At 36.9% G+C, this 26,825-nt stretch overlaps 1 protein-coding gene across 3 annotated transcripts in view; it reads left to right on the forward strand.

Annotated features, from left to right (window-relative positions):
- Positions 1–26,825, forward strand: part of PRKD1 (protein kinase D1) — a 334,418-nt gene that overhangs the window by 167,848 nt on the left and 139,745 nt on the right. For 2 of the 3 annotated variants that reach the window (XM_060144227.1, XM_060144221.1), the window contains exon 2: positions 4,432–4,570. In XM_060144227.1, coding sequence (XP_060000210.1) covers positions 4,432–4,570 — 139 coding nt within the window. Of the gene's footprint in view, positions 1–4,431; positions 4,571–26,825 lie in introns of those variants that run through there. The other variant, XM_060144228.1, reaches the window with a different exon arrangement.

Below are 26,825 nucleotides of genomic sequence, written 5' to 3' on the forward strand. Positions count from 1 at the left end.
TAGAAAACATCACATGATCATGTATTGGGAGCATTAATATTGTTAAAATGTCCATACTACCCCAAGCAACCTACAGATTCAATGCAATCCCTATCAAAATCCCAAGGCATTTTTTACAGAAGTAGAAAAAACAATCCTAAAATTCATATGGAATCACAAAAGACCCCCAAATAGCCCAAGCAATTATGAGCAAGAAAAATAAAGCTGGAGGCATGACAGTTCCTGATTTCAAAATATATTATAGTAATCAAACAGTATGACATAAAAACAGATATATAGACCAATGGCCAGACCAATCAAGCAAAAAAGAGAGAGGACACAAATTACAAATATAAGAAAATAATAGACATCACTACAGACATTAAAGGGTGACAAAGGAATAATATGAAAAAACTTTTTGCCTGTAAATTCAGCAACTTGGATGAAATGAATTGGTTCCTTGAAAGATTCAAAATGCCAAAGCTCACTTAGAGGAAATTGAAATCTAAGTAGTGATATATCTATTAAGAAAATTGAATATATAATTTTAATCCTTCCAAAAAAAAGATAATTCTAGGCTCAGATGGCTTTGCTAGAGAATTCTACCAAACATTTAAGGAAGAATTTATACCAATTTTATACAGATCTTCCAGAATATGCAAAAAATGAACCTCAATCCATATTTCTTACTTTATTAAAAAATTACCTCAGAGTGGATCATAGACCCAAATGTAAAACCCCAAACAATAAAATTTGTGGAATAAAACATAAGAAAAAACCTGTTACCTTAGGTTATACAAATATTTATTAAATATTAAACCAAAACCATGACCCATGAAGAAATTTTGATAAATTGGGTTTCATAGAAATTAAAAACTTAAGAAAATAATGTTAAGGGGATGAAAAGACAAGCCACAGACTGGAAGAAAATATCTGTGAAACACGTATCTGGTGAACCGCTTCTAGAATATATAAAGAGCTATCAGAACTCCACAATAAGAAAATAACTCAACTTTTAAAATGGGCAAATGAATTGAGCAGGTGGGTCTGTGTGTGTGTATGTGTTAAATAAGTACAAGAAATGATACTCAATATCATTAGTCACTAGGGAAAAGTAAATTAAGACTATGAGATACCATTATACACCTATTACAATGTCTAAAATTTAACAACTCAACATTGCCAAGCGCTGTCAGAGATGCAGAGCAACAGGAACTCTCATGCGTTGCTGGTGAGAATGCAAAATTGTATGGCCACTTTGAAAACGGTTTGGCAGTTCCTTATGAGGTTATCCAGATACTTCCATATGCCCCAGAAAAATAAAAACTTACTATGTTCAGGCAAAAACCTCTAAGCGAACGTTTATAGCACCTTTATTTGTAATAGTCAAAAACTGGAACTAACTTAAATGCCCCTCCACTGACTGAGGAATAGATACACTGTGGTCCATCCATACACACAATGGAACAATCCTCAGCAGTGAAAAGGAGTAGATTAATGATGTATGCAACAGCATGGACAAATATCAGCTTCACTGCACTAAGTAAAGTCAGATTCAAAATTATGTATGTACTGTATGATACCATTTATACCACATTCTTGAAAAGACCAAACTGTAGGGACTGGAGCTGTTCTGTATCTTGGCTGTGTTGTACATACATATATACATATGTATACATATGTATATATGTATACATACATATATACATATACATACATATATATGCCGTACATACATATACGGCATGTGGTTATGGTATACATCTTTCAAAACTTTCAGAACTGCACACTAAAAAGGGCAAATTTTACTGTATGTTTATTGTACTTTAATCAGCCATTTATAATAGCATAAAAATATAAAAACTTAGAGATAGATCTAGCAAATATATCTAAGACATGTACACTGAAAACTACAAAACATTTTTGAGAGCAATTTAAAGGAACCTAACAAATAGGGCGATGTGCCATCTTGTTCATAACAAAATAGAAGTCTCCACATTGTTAAAATATAGATCTACCCAAGTTGATCTATGTTTCAATGTAGTATCATTGAAAAATCACAGCAGATTTATTTTGTAGAAATTGACAAAGTGATTCTAAAATGTGTATGGAAATTCAGAAGACCTATAATATCCAAAGCAATCTTGAAAAGGAAGAAGATGGAGAGCTTACACTAACTGAATTCAGGCTTAGTATAAAGCTCCAGTAATAAGTATAATGTGTTATTGACGTTAAGATAGTTATATACTCAAACATATATTTATATGCCCCAGAAATTCTTTTCCTAGATGTTTACTCATAAGAAATGAAAACCATATACCCATCGAAACACTCATACATAAATGTTCATAGATTTATTATTTGTAATAGCCACAAATTGGGGGAAAAATACGAATGTCCATCTGTGGGTGCACAGATAAGCAGTTATCCTAGATCCACATAATGAAATGGTAATAACATAATAAAAACAGGTGAATCTCAAATACCTTATGTGTAAATGAGTCTCAAAAACATAATGAGCAAAAGAAGCCAGCCAAAAAAAAGAGTACATAGTGCATGTTGTATGATTTCATTTGTATGAAATTCTATAGCTGGCTAACTAATCTTTGCGGACAAAATAAAACTATGTTGAGTCAAGATTGTGGGTAGCATCAACTGCAGGGGGTACAATAAAACTTGGGGGGTTGATGAAAATGTTTCATGGCTTGGTTGTGATTTTGGTTTCATGTGTGCCGGGGCAAGAGTCAAAACTCATAGACTTATATCCATTTTATTTATTGTAAATTACACATCAGATGAGGTTGATTTTTAAAATAGTACATGAACTATTTGTTGCTGTAGTTTAGAAAATGGTATTTTAGTTTCTCCCTTTCCTTGCACTCTAATAATATTATTGGAGAAATTACCAAAAAAAAGGAACTATTATTTTTGTTTTAATTAGCGCAGTGGAACAGTGACATCATTTCAGCTGTTACATTTTATTTTACAGAAGCCAACTTTACTAAGTGATATGCAGAAGTAGTTTTAAGCCTGGTTGTCAACAGACTCTTAAGAGCAAGAGGATGTTCTGTATATACTTATTTTTAATTCACACAAAATGTCTTACATGATTGTAGCCCCTAGTTTTATTAATAAGAAAAATAAGGAAGAATGCATCATATATTGTATGATCTCATATTCTGGACATTTCTTCATGACAGTAGCTCCTTAAAAGTCAACCTTTATTGACATACGTGTCAGAAATATTATAAGTTTCAGGAACAAGACAATTTTCGCTCCTTGACTTATGACCTTTTTCCACACATGGCAAATATCAATTTATAAAAGAAATAACAACTGCTAATTATGTGAAAATATCATATACAAGAAAAGAGCCCTTTTCACCTACCTATTAGCCTAGATTGTTTGTTTTAATAAAAATATTCAATGCTAATACAGACGGATCTTTGCTTACACTGTTCCTGAGATTGTGGTTTGTGATAAGTTTGAAGTTGGCTTTAAGACTCTTAAGGATGTTCCTACCCTTTGATCAAATAATTCTACTTTTAAGATGGAATTCAACAACCAGGACTATGGTTTGAATTTAGAGTACTTTCTTGCATTAGAAGGAAGAGAGGAAATGAAAGGAATAATATTAATTGTTGATATTCTAATAGTTATTGTTAATATCAGAATTTTTTAGGTTTCTCATTAGAAAATATCATTCATTTAGCTTTCATTATATGCCTGCTATTGGGAGATAGTCTTGAGTAATAAACTCTTGGATTTATCCCTGTGAGGAGAATATAAACTATGTATACTTAAAATGAATTGACTTCTAGCTATTGTACTTGTCTATTTAACCTAGATTGCATGAAAACTAAATGCAATGTATGGGCAGCAACAAAAGGGAGAGTTGGGTTGTCTCCTCTGGTGCTTTCCTGAATCAAAGAATCTAGATAACACCTCTGCCCACACACAGAACATGTTTAGATTTATTGAGTCATCTCTTATTTTTGAATATGCCAAAATGGACTGACCGTTTTTTTTTTTTTTTTTTTGCAAATAAATTGCAACAGTATTTGTAATGGAATTGTAACAAACTCCCATTTTAATGTAATTGAATTGCTATAAATCATGTGAAAATGCACAGTTCTTACCACCTGTTGTATTTCTTAACTGCCTCATTACTGCCAGGACTTTCTTTGAATCTTATCTCAGATTCTGTTGTTTTCTTGCTCTCTAATTAGAAGATCATTTTGTCATTATTGCCTTTATGATATGTGATTTCTTTCCTCCTGCTTTGGAGTCATGTCAATATCAATTTGGCCATTCATTTTTATTTTTTGATGTTCTAGATATTTTGAACTTTCCTAATTAGCTTGTGTTGGTGCCCTGACATTTGTTTATTTGGTTTTGATTAAATTTAGGAAGATTTTGACATTTACCCTGTTGTGGTATTTGTATTTACAGTTCCCTGAATGTGGTTTCTATGGAATGTACGATAAGATCCTGCTTTTCCGCCACGACCCTACCTCTGAAAACATCCTTCAGCTGGTGAAAACGGCTAGCGATATCCAGGAAGGCGATCTTATTGAAGTTGTCTTGTCAGGTAGTATACTTTTTCCCTCTATCCATAGATAAATAATTTGTATCTGGAGAATTCTTGGCCATACGTTTTTAAGGCATCATAGAAAGCATACATCAAACCCGGCCCCATGAGGAAATTTTAGGGCTCTGTCTATATGAACTTTCAAAATTATTTTGAAAAAAGCAAAAGTTTTCCCTTGAATTGGCTGTTTCCCTAGCCAGTCCTGTCCCAGTCACTTCTCCCAACTTCACGCTCTCCCCAGGCTTCCAACAACACACATGAATACCTTCATGCATTACCTTAGATCATCTGGAAGAGCAGTAAAAGCCAACAAAAACCAACTCACCAATGGTGAAGCTAAGACAGATGTCAGGGCCCCAAATATACTGAGTGTCTGGAAGCCAAGGGCTAGAGAACGATTGCTTTAGTCGAGTCAGAAATCCATTAACTACTAGCCAAGACCAAGTTGGAAACCAGAGCTCAGGAGTTACAGCAGGTCAGGCTATGCTGTGTGACTTTATCTAACTCACTCCCTGAGAAATGGCTGTGTTTCCCTCTGCCCAGATTTATATTTCTTGTTTAGGATTTAGAAGTTAGTAATCAGACTGTGCCTATCAATACAGAAAAAAATTTAACTTTTTAAAAAAATGCCAGAGAACACCTGTAGCAGGGATCCTAACAACAATGATCAGTGCAATATTCTGAAGAGGTACAGATGTTTATTGTTTATTTTTGTTAAAATTGAGTCATTATTGAGAAACACAGATTACATTGCTCTTTCTCCCTTCTTTGCTTGCTATCCCTTTGACTAAAGGAAATTCATTCGCTTTAAAAATGATTCTAGGCTTCATTTCCTCAAGTTCCAGAGCCCAGTACTTGGATGCACTGATTATAATTCACTTGGTCTTTGTTTTGATTCAGTCCAATTCATGTTGTCTGTATTGATCTATCATTGTGACAGGTCCTGGGATTGCCCCACTTTCATTGGGTAGATAGATCCTATAAAACAACTTGGTTTAGCTAGATAAAAGTAATAATTTTCCTGTTGTTTATAAGTTTGCCAGTTGCTAAACAAACCAAAAAAGGAAAAGTTTTCATTTTTTAAATTTGGGGGGTGGGGGTAGAAATCACTTGCTTTGAGTTCTCCTTTTTACTTTTCTCTGGCTCTTTTGACATTGGCTCACCGAGCCTGGCCACACAAAACTAGTGCCTAGACATGTTGTTCTTTAAGTTTCCTGTTTCTGAACACTAGGGGCTGCCTGAAATAAATTATTCAAGGACATCATACACCAGATCTATTCTCAGCATGATTCATATTCGACTCATAGCAAGGCGGCTTCGCGAAGAATGTGCTTTATGAGTCTTTTCCCTGTGGCCGTGTCCAGAAATATATGAATATTTTCAAGATTGCATTTCGAAATTATTTATTTTTCTTTTCATTTTACTTTTGTTATCAAGCCCTTCAGAGTAGTACCAGACAGATCGAATGCAAGCTGTGTGTGAGTGTTCTTGAGGTGGGGAAGAGGTGCTGCCCGTTTGCATGTTATTCCCACGCCCTCCGTGAGCCAGACCTGCTGTGCCCCATGTTGACGTGATGCAGTCCTCTGGAGGGCCCCTGGGCACAAGGATCAGCGTTCTGCTTTTCCTCTCCATCTTTGCAAGCCCAGAACCTCATTGTGCCTACACTCCACTTCTTTTGCCATCCACCCTTTATGTTCTGTGTCCTGCCTCTCCTGTGTCCCTGGCCACAGTGCTGAGGGGGCATTTAAATGCAGCCCTTTTCCTCACCTGCTGTCGCAGCACCTGGCTCAGGAAAGCCTCTCCTACTCTGTCAGTAGCTATCTGGTTGCTAATTAAAAGGAGCCATTTTATAACAGCCTGATTCCAATTTTGAAGCTTGAACCTTTGAACCCTTTTCACACTCCACATAGTTGCACTTCACCTTAAATTATTCGTATATATACACACACACATTCAATTATGTTTAGATCTCCAGCATTCACCTGTAACTTCTTTGGTATTCTCCTACCACTCTAACACTCAGCATTGTGATTTTCTCAATACATGGTAAAAATGTTTTTCCTGGGGCTTCCCTGGTGGCGCAGTGGTTGGGAGTCCGCCTGCCGATGCGGGGGATGCGGGTTCGTGCCCCGGTCCGGGAAGATCCCACATGCCGTGGAGCGGCTGGGCCCGTGAGCCATGGCCACTGAGCTTGCGCGTCCAGAGCCTTTGCTCCGCAACAGGAGAGGCCGCGGTGGTGAGAGGCCTGCATACCGCAAAAAAAAAAAAAAAATTTTCCTTAAAACCTCCCAGTCCTCCATATTACAACCCTGTTTCCCCCTCACAGCGCTTACCTTTGCTGGTTGTTGTCAGTCACCTTCAGTGTAACTACAGACCTGACCTCACCAATAAGGTGTGGCCCCCGCTCTGAGATCTTCACTTGAGCGGCACCCCTCCTCCATCTTGTCAATCGCCACCAAATGCACACACCCATTCCCTGTCTTTTTCACTTTAGCTTTTAATCACTAACTCCCTACCATTTTTGGACTATATTTTTCCCTTTCTTCTTTGCCCACAGCACATGGCCCACTATATTCATGTCTTACATCACTTTGATGCACTCTCGACTACTTGGTTATTCTCTTATACCTTAGCAGGCCCTGCTATACCTGTCTGTAATCTGAATTACTTTAACATCCATTTTTGCCATTCCTGTTCCTGAGCCACACATGACTGCTAGACACACGGTCCCTTGCCGACATGGCTCAAGGCAGATATGTCTTTCACTTGGCTTTACTGTTGTTTCTCAATCTTCTTCTCCCCCATCCTTTTGTTACCATAGACATGAGGTTCTGAGTAAACATACGTGGGTTGCTTAAGTGACCTATTGACTATCACATTAGAAGTTATCATGTATACAAAATTTTGTAAAAATACTGATCTGTTGTAAAAATATTGTTTTTAGATATAGACTCAAAACTAAACTGAAATTCAAGTCTCCTTGGTGTGCATTTACCCAGCCCTGACAAGAAATTAGTGCCTGTGATATGGGCAGGATTGTATCGTATTATAATGTGAGGCAAGACAAATGATAGCTACTAAGACACTTCAGGACATCGTGCAAAGGAGCTCATAAACATACTCATTCCTGAACCAGTCCCTGAAGAGAATGGATGCTATGATTGGCCAGAGAAATGTGCCATTTCCTGGAGGTGTGGTTAAGGATCAGCTTCATTCAAAATGCAGTGGATAAGCGGGGTAGAGGAGCAAGACACTGAACATCTGCTCTGTGGCCTTTTGACCAGTTCCAGAACATAAACATGCTCTGGAAATTTTCCTCCTACAGACTATAAATATTTTACCGTTAAAATTCATTTCTTCATATTTTCTATTTTTCCTCATTAAAAATTAAATTTGGAGAACACAGCAGGTGCCTCATCACCTCTTGCTCTCATTGGAGGAGTGCTCACATTCTCAGGAAGCTGCACATGAGAGAGGTGCTTTTGCGGAAGCCAGCGGTGTCTGGTCCAGCCTCCTCTGGGAGCGGGCAGGTGGCGACCCCACGCTAACCCACACAATTCTGTCCCTATCCCCAAATTCTCACACGGTGCCTGGACAGCTGTGTGGCTAACAGGGTGTTGGTGCTCTGGGCGGGTGTCAGACCTGTGCCTCTGAGGTGGGAGAGCTGAGTTCAGGACATTGGTCCATCAAAGACCTCCCAGCTCCACGTAATATTAAACGGCACAAGCTCTCCGAGAGATCTCCAGCTGGTAAGACCCAGCTCCACTCAATGACCAGCAAGTTACAGTGCTTGACACCGTATGGCAAAAAAACTAGCAAGACAGGAACACAACCCCACCCATTAGCAGAGAGGCTGCCTAAAATCATAATAAGACCACAGACACACCAAAACACATCACCAGACGCCATCCTGCCCACCAGAAAGACAAGATCCAGTCTCATCCTCTAGAAGACAGACACCAGTCCCCTCCACCAGGAAGCCTACACAACCCACTGAACCAACCTTACCCACTGGGAGCAGACACCAAAAAAAATGGGAACTGCAAACCTGCAGCCTGCAAAAAGGAGACCCCAAACACAGTAAGTTAAGCAAAATGAGAAGACAGAGAAACACAGCAGATGAAAGAGCAAGGTAAAAACCCACGAGAACAAACAAATGAAGAGGAAATAGGCAGTCTACCTGAAAAACAAGTCAGAGTAATGCTACTAAAGATGATCCAAAATCTTGGAAATAGAATGGAGAAAATAAAAGAAATGTTTAACAAGGACCTAGAAGAACTAAAGAGCAAACAAACATCAATAGGAATCAATAGCAGAATAACTGAGGCAGAAGGACGGATAAGTGACCTGAAAGATAAAATAGTGGAAATTACTACTGCAGAGCAGTATAAAGGAAAAAGAATGAAAAGAATTGAGGACAGTCTCAGAGACCTCTCGGACAATATTAAACACACCAACATTCGAATTATACGGGTCCCAGAAGAAGAAGCGAAAGAAAGGGACCGAGAAAAAATTTGAAGAGATTATAGTTGAAAACTTCCCTAATATGGGAAAGGAAATAGGTAATCAAGTCCAGGAAGTGCAGAGAGTCCCATACAGGATAAATCCAAAGAGAAACACGCCAAGACACATATTAATCAAACTATCAAAAATTAAATACAAAGAAAAAATATTAAAAGCAGCAAGGGAAAAACAACAAGTAACATACAACAGAATCCCCATAAGGTTAACAGCTGATCTTTCAGCAGAAACTCTGGAAGCCAGAAGGGAGTGGCAGAACATATTTAAAGTGATGAAAGGGGAAAACCTACAACCAAGATTACTCTACCCAGCAAGGATCTCACTCGGATTCGATGGAGAAATTAAAACCCTTACAGACAAGCAAAACCTCAGCACCACCAAAGCAGCTTTACAACAAATGCTAAAGGAACTTCTCTAGGTAGGAAACACAAGAGAAGGAAAAGACCTACAATAACAAACCCCAAACAATTAAGAAAATGGTAATAGGAACATACATATTGATAATTACCTTAAATGTAAATGGATTAAATGCTCCCACCAAAAGACATAGATTGGCTGAATGGATACAGAAACGAGACCTGTATATATGCTGTCTACAATAGACCCACTTCAGACCTAGGAACACATACAGACTGAAAGTGAGGGGATGGAAAAAGATATTTCATGCAAATGGAAATCAAAAGAAAGCTGGAGTAGCAATTCTCATATCAGACAAAATCGACTTTAAAATAAAGACTATTACAAGAGACAAAGACACTACAGAATGATCAAGGGATCGATCCAAGAAGAAGATATAACAGTTGTAAATATTTATGCACCCAACATAGGAGCACCTTAATATATAAGGCAAATGCTAACAGCCATAAATGGGGAAATCGACAGTAACACAATCATAGTAGGGGACTTTAACACCCCACTTTCAACAGTGGACAGATCATCCAAAATAAAACTAAATAAGGAAACACAAGCTTTAACTGATACATTAAACAAGATGGACTTAATTGATATTTATAAAACATTCCATCCCCGAACAACACAATACACTTTCTTCTCAAGTGCTCCTGGAACATTCTCCAGGGTAGATCATATCTTGGCTCACAAATCAAGCCTTGGTAAATTTGAGAAAATTGAAATCATATCAAGTATCTTTTCCGACCACAATGCAATGAGACTAGATATCAACTACAGGAAAAAATCTGTAAAAAATACAAATACATAGAGGCTAAACAATACACTACTTAATAACCAAGAGATCACTGAAGAAATCAAAGAGGAAATCAAAAAATGCTCAGAAACAAATGACAATGAAAACAGGATGACCCAAAACTTATGGGATGCAGCAAAAGCAGTTCTAAGAGGGAAGTTTAGAGCAATATAGTCCTAACTAAAGAAACAAGAAACATCTCAAATAAACAACCTAACCTTACACCTAAAGCAATTAGAGAAAGAAGAAGAAACAAGCCCCAAAGTTAGCAAAGTAAAGAAATCATAAAGATCAGATCAGAAATAAATGAAAAAGAAATGAAAGAAATGCTAGAAAAGATCAATAAAACTAAAAGCTGGTTCTTTGAGAAGATAAACAAAATTGATAAACCCTTAACCAGACTCATCAAGAAAAAAAGGGACAAGACTGAAATCAATAGAATTAGAAAAGAAAAAGGAGAAGTAACAGCTGACATTGCAGAAATACAAAGGATCATGAGAGATTACTACAAGCAACTGTATGCCAATAAAATGGACAACCTGGAAGATATGGACCCATTCTTAGAAAAGCATAACCTTCCGAGACTGAACTAGGAAGAAATAGAAAATATAAACAGACGAATCACAAGCACTGAAATTGAGACTGTGATTAAAAATCTTCCAACAAGCAAAACCCGGGACCAGATAGCTTCACAGGTGAATTCTATCAAACATTTAGAGAAGAGCTAACACCTATCCTTCTCAAACTCTTCCAAAATATAGCAGAGGGAGGAACACTCCCAAACTCATTCTATGAGGCCACCAATACCCTGATACCAAAACCGGACAAAGATGTCACAAAGAAAGAACACTACAGGCCAATATCACTGATGAACATAGATGCAAAAATCCTCAACAAAATACTAGCAAACAGAATCCAACAGCATATAAAAAGGATCATATACCATGATCAAGTGGGGTTTATCCCAGGAATGCAAGGATTCTTCAATATATGCAAATCAAGAATGTGATACATAATATTAACAAATTGAAGGAGAAAAACCATATGATCATCTCAATAGATGCAGAAAAAGCTTTTGACAAAATTCAACACCCATTTATGGTAAAAACCCTCCAGAAAGCAGGCATAGAGGGAACTTACCTCAACATAATAAGGCCATATATGACAAACCCACAGGCAACTTTGTTCTCAGTGGTGAAAAAGTGAAAAAATTTCCACTAAGATCAGGAACAAGACAAGGTTGGCCACTCTCACCACCATTATTCAACATAGTTTTGGAAGTTTTAGCCACAGCAATCAGAGAAGAAAAAGAAATGAATCCAAATTGGAAAAGAAGAAGTAAAGCTGTCACTGTTTGCAGACGACATGATACTATACACAGAGAATCCTAAAGACGCTGCCAGAAAACTACTAGAGCTAATCAGTGAATTTGGTAAAGTAGCAGGATACAAAATTAATGCACAGAAATCTCTTGCATTCCTATACACTAATGATGAAAAATCTGAAAGAGAAATTAAGGAAACACTCTCATTTACTATTGCAACGAAAAGAATAAAATACCTACAAAAAACCTACCTACCGAGACAAAAGACCTGTATACAAAAACTATAAGACACTAATGAAAGAAATTAAAGATGACACAAACAGATGGAGAGATATACCATGTTCTTGGATTCGAAGAATCAACATTGTGAAAATGACTGTTCTACCCAAAGCAATCTACAGATTCAATGCAATCCCTATCAAACTACCAATGGCAGTTTTCACAGAACTAGAACAAAAATTTGCACAGTTGTATGGAAACACAAAAGACCCCAAATAGCCAAAGCAATATTGAGAAAGAAAAACGGAGCTGGAGGAATCAGGCTCCTGGACTTCAGACTATACTACAAAGCCACAATAATAAAGACAGTATGGTACTGGCACAAAAACAGAAATATAGATCAATGGAACAGTATAGAAAGCCCAGGGATAAACCCACACACATATGGTCACCTTATCTTTGATAACAAAGGCAAGAATATACAATGGAGAAAAGACAGCCTCTTCAATAAGTGGTGCTGGGAAAACTGGACAGCTACATGTAAAAGAATGAAATTAGAACACTCCCTAATACCATACACAAAAGAAACTCAAAATGGATTAAAGACCTGAATGTAAGGCCAGACACTATCAAACCCTTAGAGGAAAACATAGGCAGAGCACTCTATGACATATAGCAAGATCCTTTTTGACCCACCTCCTAGAGGAAGAGAAATAAAAACAAAAATAAACAAATGGAACCTAATGAAACTTAAATGCTTTTGTACAGCAAAGGAAACCATAAACAAGATGAAAAGACAACCCTCAGAATGGGGGAAAATATTTGCAAATGAAGCATCTGACAAAGGATTAATCTCCAAAATTAACAAGCAGCTCATGCAGCTCAATATCAAAAAAACAAACAACCCAATCCAAAACTGGGCAGAAGACCTAAATAGACATTTCTCCAAAGAAGATATACAGATTGCCAACAAACACATGAAAGGATGCTCAACATCACTAATCATTAGAGAAACGCTAATCAAAACTACAATGAGATATCACCTCACACCAGTCAGAATGGCCATCATCATAAAATCTACAAACAATAAATGCTGGAGAGGGTGTGGAGAAGAGGAAACCCTCTTGCACTGCTGGTGGGAATGTAAATTGATACAGCCACTATGGAGAACAATATGGAGGTTCCTTTAAAAAATAAAAATAGGGCTTCCGTGGTGGCACAGTGGTTGAGAGTCCGCCTACCGATGCAGGGGACACGGGTTTGTGCCCCAGTCCGGAAAGATCCCATATGCCGTGGAGTGGCTTGGTCCATGAGCTATGGCCACTGAGCCTGCGCATCTGGAGCCTGTACTCCGCAACGGGAGAGGCCACAACAGTGAGAGGCCCATGTACCACAAATAAATAAATAAAATAAAATAAAAATAGAACTACCCAGCAATCCCACTACTGGGCATATACCCTGAGAAAACCATAATTCAACAAGAGTCATTTCCCACAATGTTCATTGCAGCTCTATTTACAATAGCCAAGACATGGAAGCAACCTAAGTCCATCAATAGATGAATGGATAAAGAAGATGTGGCTCATATATACAATGGAATATTACTCAGCCATGAAAAGAAACGAAATTGAGTCATTTGTAGTGAAGTGGATGGACCTAGAGTCTGTCATAGTGAGTGAAGTAAGTCAGAAAGAGAAAAACAAATACTGTAGGCTAACACATATATATGGAATGTAAAAAAATATATATATATATTTTTGAAGAACCTAGGGGCAGGACAGGAATAAAGACGCAGATGTAGAGAATGGACTTGAGGACACAGGGAGGGAGAAGGGTAAGCTGGGACGAAGTGAGAGGGTGACATGGACTAATATATACTACCAAATGTAAAATAGATAGCTAGTGGGAAGCAGCCGCATAGCACAGGGAGATCAGCTCGGTGCTTTGTGCCCACCTAGAGAGGTGGGATAGGGAGGGTGGGAGGGAGACAAAAGAGGGAGGAGATTTGGGGATATATGTATATGTATATAGCTGATTCACTTTGTTATAAAACAGAAACTAACGTACCATTGTAAACCAATTATACTCCAATAAAGATGTTTAAGAAAAAAAAAATTAAATTTTATTCTGTAGTTTGACGTACACATAGTCTGAGTCTTCTCATGTTTAATCAATGTTCCACCAAAAGGAACATTTTCTGGCATAGTACAGTAATAAGATGTGAGAAAACGTGGAAAATATTAATTTTCAGGAATGTTAAACACCCTTGTCTCTTCAGACAGCATCAAGAATTTTCTCTTGCTTATGTCATTTTCTGCTGAGACCTTTCATCATGTTAGTACTAACTAGACTGTTCCTGGCTAATTCGCTGGCTTCCCCCACCAATCCCTGCTTTTTTTTTTTTTTTTTTTTTTTTCGGAAAACATGGCATGGTTGAGCTAATGCTTTTAGAACCAGTAAGCCAGGAAAAGATTGCTCATGGGTGGGTGGGTTGGATTATGGAGGGAAAAAAAAAAACAACTCCATGGAAGTTTCCCACCATATATACTCCCATGACTGGCAAACTTTCTTTGTCTGTTGACCAAAGGGTTAGCATTGTTACTATTGTTATGAAGTAGGAAAACACTGCAAATGGAAATTTCTTTTCCTAAAGCCAATGTCAAGTTCAAGTGTATGGTACTGAACTGTAAATAAAGTTCATGGAATTTATCTGAAGTCTTCTGCATGATGGATCTCTGTTGAAGCATGGTAATTCATCCGTAGCAAAGCATATTAATAACAGGACTGCATTCATATGACTCAACCCTTTTTTGCTTTGTTTTGTTTGGACTTGAGCTCTAATTGTCTATATGTGTGTATGTATCAATCTTGTAGGTGATTAAATAGACAAGGACTACAAGAATTTCTCAAATAAAATCTTGGTTTTAAAGTCTTAGAGCTAAGTGTTAGATCTTTCCTTCTTTTATTAATAGTAAAAAACCCACATTTTTTCCTGGGAAATTTTTGTCATCTTTTACAGTAGATTATGCTGTATTATTTATAACTTTTGCAGAATGCTGTTTCCCCATGTGGTTATTTGTTCCCCACTATCTAGAGATGGGAGCCTCCTTAGAAAGCTAGTACTATAGCCCAGGCAGAAGGGTATGGACCTATTCTCAGGCAGTGACAGAAGAGCTGGAAATGAGGTACAGAGATCAAGTTATATTTTAGAGGTAAAATTAAAGAGATCTAATAACCATTTGTATATAGTTGATGAAGGAGATGAGAAAATGAAGGCGACTCCAAGGAGGGCTACAGCTACCTAAGCATGATCTCATTTCCTTTCCTTCATCCCAAGTCTTGCCCTTATACCTTCTTCAACATGTTTGCCAAGTGGTTTGGGTACTGCCCTAAAGGGCTGAATAACTGATTATATATAATCAGGATATATAGTACCATTGATTTCCTTCGTGCTTTTGTATAAGTTGCATAACCTCTGGGATTCATGGGTTTTGTTTATTTTTTAATCTAAAAAGGAGCTTATACTGGATGAAAGTATCATACAGTGATAATAATACATGGATTCCATGTTTTCTTCAGCCTGCAAGTAAAGTGGTATGCATAAGGCTTGAGTAGTTTCCAGGGCCAGATCATCTGTGTTCATATCCTTTTTCTGTGCTTCACCACTTACATCTTTGCTAAGACATTAAATCATTCAGCGATCCAGTTTCCTCATCTATAAAACGGGGACAACAATAGCACCTACATTGTATGGTTATTATAAAAATTAAAATAAATTAATGCATGTAAAGCACTTCGGAGAATTTCTGTGCATAGCAGCTGCACAATAGATGTTAGCTGTTTTGATTTTTCTCCTCACACTCTAAGTGGCCTTACCCATGATGTTCATGGTGGTTAAACACCACAAAAGGGAATCTTGGTCTTTGATAACTTTGAGATAACTTTGAGAAATGTTTGTGTTAAGCAACGTTGAAAGAATTATTTACTGCAGGACTCTTCAGAACTCTGGTGCATGCTAATAGGAAACATAATTCTCCAATATCACTTCCCAAATTCATTGTATCACAAAATACTTTTTTTTCCCCTCTATCTGGGGAGTCTTGGGTCAGCAGTTCACACTGGAAATACTCCTCTAGGTCAATCCCACAGACAAGTGATGTGAGATGATATATCCATTCTCTTTATACAGGCCACTTCTTTCTCACAGAGGGCAATGTTTAAACCATGGAAAAGCAGGAGTTAAGAAGCAATAAATCATTGTTTACATAGTGGCACAGGCTTTTGAAGCTGTTTACATAAGTAGTGTTTCCTTTGCAGTGACGCCATGAGGTAGTGAAATCAGGTATCTTAAAAGCTATGGAGGACTTCCCTGGTGGCGCAGTGGTTTGAGAGTCCGCCTGCCGATGCAGGGGACAGGGGTTCGTGTCCTGGTCCGTGAAGATCCCACATGCTGTGGAGCGGCTGGGCCCATGAGCCATGGCCGCTGAGCCTGCGCGTCCGGAGCCTGTGCTCTGCAACGGGAGAGGCCACAACGGTGAGAGGCCCGCATACCGCAAAAAAAAAAAAAAAAAGCTATGGAATATAAATTTTAACTTGCCCACATCCTACAGTGAGTAGGGGTATTACTAACCAGAGCTTGAATCTAAGTGACTGAATTCTTCACACCGCTTCAAGTTAGCCCTTTGAACTTGTACCGGTAAACAGGAATTCTTGAGAACCTGTTCAAAGAATTCCTACTATAGTAAGACAGTTTATATTTCAAAGAAACATTGATGGTATTTGTAACAACAAAACCAGCAATGAGCTAGCTACAAGTTCCATTGACATGATTTTTATCACACAACCATTATTTCCCTCTTCCTCATAAAAAATATTTCATAAACATACAAATTGTGATCATATTAAGAAAACTCTGGAGGCTCTTCTCTGTAGAGTTATGATACAAAATATGAAATAATAAAGTAACCATGTCCTTGTTTAAATAGGATCCCATCATGTAATTTCACAGCTCTGATCAAAATTGAAATAGTGTCTTAGGGTCACTATATTTAAAGTATTCTTATGACCATGTTTTTCTATTAGTAAGATTCATTGTCTAAACTATAAGCCAGAAAAAATATATGGTAATGAAATTCCAGGTAGTCCTCCCTTATTTTATAGAAAGTATAAATTATTGATTTATATGGTGCTATGCCAGTTATATCCATTTCTCTCAGATATAGTACATTGCCTAGCAGTGGTTTTTTCCCCCTCTGAAATATGGATGGAAGGGAAAAACCTTGAGAGTGATGTATTAGATCACTGCATTATTATTTCTCCAAGAGTACGTATGTATACATAAGTTTGTTTGTTTGCTTTTAAGAAGGCAGATTTAATCATGGAAAGCACCTCCCCAGCCCTAATACTGCTTGGATAATTGTATTTCTTTGTAGTTGTTCTTAGACATCTAAATCTGCCAGGCTGAGTGGTCCCAATTCCTATCCACCTTTAGTTGCAATTATCTGTGCAGGTGGTTTTTTAACAGTGGAAAACTTAAATGTGAGATTATAGGTCATTACCCTTTTCTTCTAAATATGGTTTATGTTAACTGTGTCTTTAGCATTTCCATTTATTAGTAATATTAATTCTCTTTACATTCTTATCTTTCAGATAAATCTGGTTTTGGTCTCATTGTGCCACTCTAAACCATTTTCATTAAAAAGTGAATGCAAAGAGCAGACTGTTGGAATGTTTCTATAGATTGCCTATTTCCTACTTGTGACCTCCATGATCACAAGTAGGAAAAGGGGCCTTGGAGCCCTCCCGCCTTACTTTGATAGTTTTCTCGATTATTTGTCCTTTTGTGGAGTGGATTCTCCAAGGAGATACAGTACAGTAGTGCATTGCTTCTCTGTCTTTTTTTTTTTTTGAAACTTAACTATCCTTAAGTGTCAAGGCAAAGTGAAGACATTCTTCCCAGGTCACATGGGGCATAAGACAAACCCTAAAGGAAAAAGTTCTTTGAAGAATCTTATTTCATTTGAAAATTTTATGCACATGTTGCATTCTGCTACATTGTATTTCTCTTAATTTTTTTATTGAAGTACAGTTGATTTTCAATGTTATGTTACCTTCAGGTATACAGCAAAGTGATTCAGTTATACATACATATATATCTATTTTTTTCAGATTCTTTTCCCTTTTAGGTTATTATGAAATATTGAGTATAGTTCCCTATGCTATATAGTAGGTCCTTGTTGGTTATCTATTTTATATATAGTAAAGTGTATATATTAATCCCAAACTCCAGGATTAACATAATTTTGAATAACTAATTTTTCTTCCCCATGTTGTTCTTTAAGAAAAAAAATGATAACATTACTGATAGTGATATAAGGACATATAGCATTTATGATGTGTTAGGCACTGTTCTAACTGCTTTACATATATTCATTCAGAAATATGCACATTTCTTTTGTGGCATATATTCCTCATAACTTCAATTTGATAAATAGTGGACTTCTAATAAAAGACTTCAGTTTAAACCCCAGAGCTGCCATTTATTTCTTATATAGTGTATTGCAAGTCACCTCATTCCCCAGAGTCTTTATCTATCACCTGTCAAATAGCAATAACAGTATCTCCAAGATAGGGTTGGGTTATAGATTTCATGAGAATAAATAGAACGCCTTTCACAAGATGCCTGGCAAATGTGAAGTTCTCAACTTTCATGCCCCACCTCCACCCCATTGGACTACACTTTACTTGAAACAGGAACCGTTTATTTTTGTATTGAATCCTCAGGACCTAACATATGACATGTAATCAATATCTGTTGGTTCAGTGAATGAATGAATACTTAGGTAAACAAAATGAACAAACCAACAAATGAACAGTTAAATAGGTGCTCTGTATATGGTGTTGAAAATTGCTGTTCTTTTGTAGGAATTGAATTTCAGTGCTTACTGTTGACTCTCCTTGGCCTAATCTGTTAGTAAGATTAATATTATTATCATCTGACTAATCCTTTTTTTCTGTTTTTTTGCTATCTTCTACATATCCTTAAAAACTGTTTTTTGGAAATTATTTATTTTTAGAAATTTAGTTTGCTTTCAAAACATTGCAATGTCTTTGACAACATTTCTCATGTACAATGAGACCTAATTCATAAAATACCAGTTGTTTTCCTGTCTTAATTCTTACAACTCCTTGATTGTGCTCATCACCGTGACCAAGTGACCTCATCTGCCACTGAAGTCCATTCATTCTAGAACAAACCCATTGTTCTTTTCTTTCAAATATCCTTGCTTTCTTTCTAAAACATGTTTAGTAATCACTTCTTTTTGATGTGCTCCCCCTCAATAGTAATCTCACTTTCCTTCATCAACTTGCCATCATTTCTTCATCTGGAGCCTCAGGGTTTCCTACCTGGCATTACAGCTCAGAGAGGTGACCCTGGAGCTGGCCTTGGGCTCTGACCTTTCTATTTCAGCATTTGGAAGGAGTAAGGAGTGATATCCTGAGATGCTGGCTAACCTTTCCGGGCGCTCCCCCTCTTCTTTTCCCTCCTCACATTGGAGCTCTGTAGCTTTGTCCGTCCAGCAGAACAGCTGTCAGTGCCTAAGGGTCAGCTGGCAAAAGATCTATAGGAGAAGCTGCCTCACCCGCTCCAAACTGGAGTCTAAATCTCTATAGAGATCTCTGTCCGTGTACGTACTGTGGTTTTCAGAGAAGGACATACCAAGCCCCTCTGCTCTCTCAGGATTAGCCTAAGGTCTAGTTCTTAACCATCTGGCAAGTGAATATCTAGCCAGAAATCAAACTTTTTCCGTCTCTTCTCTTTTAATCTACTACTTCTGTAATTGAGGACAGTACTGTAAGTCATCCAGATAAACAGGAAAAGAACACATGAGTAATGAAAACCACACAGAGGGGGATCTTTCTCTTTATGTTCCAGTCTCTGTATAACCCCAAATTCCTTATAATTCTTCTTAGGGTGGACACTCAATGTCTCACGTATATAAATCTTACAATGTTAGCATCTTAATGATACAACAAGAGCTCGGAGGACTTGCATATTCAGAATCCTTCTAGGAAACATAGTAAGATGTTCTTGTTCTTTTTGCCTTTTTACATTAATTTTGTCTTTATAATTGGTTTATAAAGCACACAAAAATGTCATTAATCTATTTTATTTATCAGATGACTCAGAATTATTTGGAGCTTATTTCCAAAAATCACACTCCAACTCAAAAATGAAGATTTTGACACATCAGAGATACTGAAATAGATGAGTTACAGAATCTGACTGTAATATAAAAAATATTTTAAGCAATAATAGTATCTTATAAATAGGTATTGCCTTGTCTCAATTCTATACAGAGGTAATACAGATTTTTTTTGAGTCAGAAACTTTGAACAAATGGTTAGTTTTCTGCCGAGTTAAATAACATGAAATTCTTGTGCTGTAGACTCAAACTAGAAAATAAAAGTGTTTGGGTTTTTATTTTGTCCATCTATTGTGAAAATATGAAATTGTATTCATGAGAATAGGTTGAGGGCTATGCAGTCCAACCATGCCTCTGGCTGTGCCCTGTCCGGTGTGGTAGCCACTATGTGTGGCAATTTAAATTTCAATTAACTAGAATTAATGTAAAATTTAACTCCTTAGTCACATGACTGCATTTCAAGTGTTTAATAGGCACATTGGCTAATAGCTGCCATGTTGATATAGAATATTTTGACCATCAAAAAAATTCTATTGGACAGAACAGCTAGATAAATGAAATTTTACTCCTAAAACTCTGGAATACATTCTTTACACACACACACACACACACACACACACACACACACACACACTTCAAAAATGCTTTTAACTGAAATGTTCTTTGATATGACATACTGAGAGATGTTATAAATAACACAACTGAAAATTTTGGTAGCATATTTATTACTGAAATCTCATGGGAGTCATTGTCTACTATATCATCTACTATATCACCCTTTCTTATTGGATAAATTCCTCAGACTTTAGTACCCAAAACAGCTCTATTTTATGGATAATATTACTCCTAGGACATTTAATTTTCCTTCTTACTTTGGCCTTGACCTCTCAAATCTGAATTCATGGGCCACCTTTAATAACGGTGCAAGTCAGTATTACATTGCTTTCACTATACTAATCCTTTGTATTTGGCATGATATTCACTTTCCCCAGGGCTTCTTGATTTCTTTATCTCATTTCACTGTGTGCTACACAGAATACCCTAGTAGTTAAAAGCACAGATCCTGGAACGAAACTGCCTGAGTCCAATTCCCAGCAGCCCATTTATTAGCTGTGTGGCATTGGGAAAGCTGTTTTGTGTTTGGGTGCCTTCAGACTAAGGCTTGACTATGATAATAATGTAAAGTATCTAACACATTATGTAAGACATCCAGATCTTGTAAAGTCATCCTAGAAAGGAAGGAGACAGGGAAAGTAGATAGTAGAAAAGAAATAGGTCAGGAAGGGTAATACAGCATGATGGTATAGTATATAGACTATTTGTGCAATATATGAATGGGTTCATTTCTTTGTTTTATCTCCCATTTTTCCAAGGTATATTTATAATGGTTTACAAAAACATACAAAATATAATAAAATATCAGGGGTTAACAATGGATCTTGTGCAAGTTAGAAAAGACATTTAGTTAAGTACGTAAATTCTAAAATCTTTATTTAAAAAGTTATATAACCTTAGCCTCATACTTCATAAGGTGCCTTGAATCAGAGAAAAACCTGCTTTTGAAGACCAAACAGTGCCCAGCTGTTTGTTCTCTGGAAAATCATGTCTCTGGGTTTGCAGGAAATTTACATAGTAGCATTCTGAATGCAGTTTTTAAAATGTATTAAACAAGATTGATCAGTGAAGATTAATATTGATCAGGATTGTCTCATGATCTTACATGGATGGATTATTTTTCACTATGATGACAGGACATACTGAAATGCTTCTTGACTTCTTCCAAGATAATCCCCTTAGTAGTAGGAGAAATCATAATATATACTTTGTTTTCATATTCCTTCCTCTCCCCCTCCCCCTGTCTCTCTTTCTGTCTCTCAACACACACACACACACACACACACACACACACACACACACACACACACACACACACACACACACACACACACACACACACACACACACACACGAGAGCCCAGAGGAGGAAAGGAAGGAAGGAAAGGTAGAATTGTATGTACCATCAAAATCCGTGAAATAAAGTCATTGAAGCCTGCCTGTGTTGACAAAGACCAGTTGGAGAATGGCTACTGAATGGCTATCTGAAGACTTCGTGGACTTGAATTATTTTTGCTTGAGGTAAAGGATTGGGCTTGACTTGAAAAGCTGCCAAATATCCCTTTTTGATGTTCCATGATTGGTAGCACATAGCACTTCAATTCAGTAACTCAGCCATGCTACCATCTGCCCAGCACTCTCATTTTGCTGGTTGGCATGTCGTTTATTTGCTTTTAACATGCCACCCATATAAAAATCCCTCGTAATCTGCCAAAATTAGAAATGCAGCTGTTTTAAGTCTTCAACGGCAATAGACTATTCATTTTGCCAGTATGGAGGAATAAAATAGAAAGATGTATTTGAAAAGAGCAATACTATACCAGAATGTATTTGTACCTCCAGTTCTAAGAATTTTTAAGACATCTATATACTGTTACCAGTGTTGACTTCAAGAAGAAGTCTACACACAAATATACCAAGTACCTCTTTTCCTACATATACTTTAATACAAGAATTGGGATTTGAGTCAAACTCTGAATTCATTTTTTTTTCATGTTATGAAGCAATTTCAGCATTTTGATTTCTAGAAAATGAAAAATTTCTAGCTAACTCTGGGTCTCATTCTATTTTTATTTTCCCCAGGAGTTTTTTGAGGTTCTGATCATTATAACTTGTTAATCCTGAGGACGTGATAATGTAGAGCTGTGTGGAGAATTCTCAATGAGAACAAGCAGTTGGTCCTCTGTTTAAAAAAAAAGATGAAGAGAAAAAAAATTTTTCCCCACATAGTAATCCTGTGATGCTGAAAAAAACAAAATTAAAACAAATACTACCCCTTGTTTCACTATGTTATCCACAATCAGATTATTTAGGAATGATGGACATGAGGAAACAATAAAGATCTGGTATGGATCACTCTATCCAGAAGCATCTTTCCTCACAGTGACTAGACATAACCATTCTGAAACTCAAGTTGGATAGTTTGAAATTGTTTTGCTCCAGCCTTTACACTTTGACGTTCATATCGGTAAAGGTCTAAGTTGAATTCATTTGGTTACATGTTATGTTGCCCCCACATGAGACCTTACACCGTGTGAGTTTTGAACGCTTAAAAAAAAAACATGTATATTTTTGAAAAATGACCTGTAAAAAATTACCTCCTGTGGAATCAGGGCATGAAAAGCAACAATAGAGCAAGACACAAGTTTGCTAAAATGAACGTATTGATATGCATTTATCTTATGTATCCAACAATATTAATAATACTAAAGAACAGGGACAATATGTTATAGTTCTTCAAAAATATGTATAACAGTTAGCTCAGTGCCAGACATATAGTAGTCACTCTGTAACTACTTGTTCATGATATACTTAGCTTGGCAACTTAAGCCTTCATAAATGGATCTCAATTTGAAGGGAAAAATTTAATTTTGGTTTTAAGGAGTTAAAATGTTTGGGTAATTCCAAAGTTAAAAGACACACTAGACCTTATGACATGTTGTTATAACAATTATTTTGAAAATTTTAATGAAAAATATTTAATTCTATAGCCTTAATATACTACCTTTTCCCCAAGAACAAATGTGTAATGTTTATATATCCAGCCAGATAGATTCATCTTGTCCTTCAAGCTTAACAGCAACCTCAGTATTATCTCGTGTGTAAATCTCCACTCTTGCTGGTTTTATGCTTTCAAAACATTTAGTGCTGAGCAGAGGTCTTGGTTTGCTATCGCTAATGACTGAAATCTATTTTTGGTCTCCTGGAATACTTAACATGCAGAACAAGTGAGACAAGCACAAATGCATCTTTCCCACTTTGAAATCAGACTGGCCTCCTTAGATGATACCACCCTAGCAAGTGAATCAGTAGTCAAGCATGATAGATTTTTAACTAAACTTTTTATTTTTTGAATAGTTACAGAATTACAGAAAAGTTGCAAAGACAGTACAGAAAGTTCACCTCACTCGGATTTACTTTCCTCCAGTGTTATCACCTTACATTGTCATGGTACATTTATCAAAAACTAAGAAATCAACATTGGTCAAGGATTTGAACTTAGCAGTGTTTTCCCATTAATGTCCTGTTTCTGCTCCAGGACCCAATCCGGAGTATCACATTGCATTTAGTTGTTAACGTTTCTTCCAGTTTCCTCTGGTCTGCCTCAGTTTCTCATACTCCCCGTTTTTCATGACCTTGGCGGTTTTGAGATTTATCTCTTCTCCATTTATTCAAAACCCAATTTTAGGTGTTTATTCTTTTACTACATTTGATAACACAAGTTCTAATGTCACTTGTTACAATACCTTTGAGTTCAGCTTTTTTTATTAAACGTATAAAGAGGATACACACACATATATATGTATAGTTCAAAGAGCTAATTCTGAACACCAGTATAACCAACCATGATGGTTAATTTTATATGTCAGTTTGAATGGGCCATGGGTGCCCATATATTTGGTTAAACATTATTCTGGGTGTGTCAGTGAGGTTGTTTCTGGATGAGGTTAAAATTTGAATCAATAGACTAAATAAAGCCAGTTGCTCTCCCCAGGGTGGAAAGAACTCTGTTTATTATACCAAACATCCCACTGAAGAATTAAAGAAATACCATAAACCTGAAAACCCTTTGTGGGCCTCTTCCCTGACTCGATCCCTTTCTGCACGCCTGAAATTTAAGTTAAATCATCTCCTTGCATTTATTGTTTTATGTGATGATATTTTACAACTTATAAATTGGAATTCTTCTGAGATGGTTAAGTAGGTATGGTTCTTAGTCAGCAAAAGCTATAAAATAATTTTCTTTACATTTTGAGTTCGACTTTTCCCTTTTATTTAGGGGGATAAAAGGCATCTCTTCCTTAATGCTTTAGCAGTAAAGATGATGAATCAAACCCTGTGTACTGAATAAACTAACTCTTATTGGAGTTTCTTTACTCCATAACTGATCTGTTTCTGAAGCAGGTACTAATCAATGGGTAAGGATCCTCTTATCTTTAGATCTGAAATTGCCATAAAAAAAAGAAACTTTACTTAAGAACAATTTTTTCAAGTATTGCAGTGCAAATTGAAGAAACTTGACACATTAATACTACAGTAAAAGTTAAGTTGCATAAAAATATGTCTTGGTATAAATATATAAATGTTTACTATCTTGCTGTAGAAGGAGTGATTGTAGCTTTATCTCAATTTAAAGACCTAGAGTTTTTTTATAAAATAAATATTATAACATAAAGATGCTTGGTGTCTTTACCTTACCGTGACTAATAGGTAAGGAAAGAATACTAAAATCTCTTATTTGACATCATGGCCACCGTATAAATTTTGAAATAAATTTTTTAAAAAATTCGAATATTTATGCACTTACAACAGTAGTCATACAATCACTAAAACAAAGTCTTGCAGGGTTTAAACCCTAATAGTTATCTCAACTCTCTAAATCATTTAAGTTTGCCCACCGAAGACTGCAAAATAATCCTAATTATACATTTTAATGTCATCCTTTAAATACTTAATCCCCTAAAGTCTCCTCTTTTCTGGGATGTGTTTTCTTTTATTTTTTCACTTTGCAGGTACAATTTACTTCTTCTTTATGCTTTACTCCCACTGCCTAGAACAGAGCCTGACAACTAGTAAACACAATACATATAAGTTAAATGAATGAATGAATGTAATAAATTGGCAAGTTCTATGGATATTACCTTTTACTAAATATCTGCATCTCTTACTGTTTTCTAGTTCAGGTCACCATACTTGCCCACCTGTATCATTGGAATAGTTTCCTAATTGGTTTCCTAATTGCCTCTAGTCTTGTCCCTTCTCATTCATTCTCTTCCATCATGCAACCCTAGTAAATTCTAAAGCCTAAACTGGATCATGCCATTCCTCTGTATAATACCCTTTAATAGCGCAAGGATAAATCCTCCTACATGCTTTAGGGAACTGTGATTTGCCTTCTGCTTATTTCTCCAGCCACATGGACCCCTATTCCACTCCGTACCCTACCCAACTCTAGAATATGGACGTATGGAACTTCTTTCATTTCTTCCAATGTTTATAATATCCTGTTTTACTTCCAGTGCCCCTTTATACCTATTAGTCTTACAACCTGTGCTATTCGTATGCACCTCCATCCTCTTTTGACTTGCCTGGCCAACTTCTGTTCATCTTTTATGACTGGGTATATGTATCCTCCAGGAAGTCTTACCTGAAACACCAGGTTTGGGTCAGGCAGCTCTTCCTACCAGGTGCTCCCTTCACTAACACTATGTTTGTAACAACATGTTTATTGGTTTCTTTTTTTTTTTTTTTTTTTTGCGGAACGCGGGCCTCTCGCTGTTGTGGCCTCTCCCGTTGCGGAGCACAGGCTCCGGACGCGCAGGCTCAGCGGCCATGGCTCACGGGCCCAGCCGCTCTGCGGCATGTGGGACCCTCCCGGACCGGGGCACGAACCCTCGTCCGCTGCATCAGCAGGCGGACTCTCAACCACTGCGCCACCAGGGAAGCCCATGTTTATTGGTTTTAAAGTAAATGATACCCTGTGAGTAAAAGGGCCATGGTTATCTAATATGCAAATATAATACTAATATTATAGGACTATTGGTAAAGATTATATGAGGTACTACTGTCAACTTCTTAAATGTTTTAACTTTTCTTCTGATTATTATCATCTTCAGTGCCTTGTGCACCATATGGCAATAAATGTTCACTAAGTAATTATCATTA

The sequence above is a fragment of the Lagenorhynchus albirostris genome, chromosome 1 (genome assembly GCF_949774975.1).
Source record: "Lagenorhynchus albirostris chromosome 1, mLagAlb1.1, whole genome shotgun sequence".
Taxonomy (NCBI): domain Eukaryota; kingdom Metazoa; phylum Chordata; class Mammalia; order Artiodactyla; family Delphinidae; genus Lagenorhynchus; species Lagenorhynchus albirostris.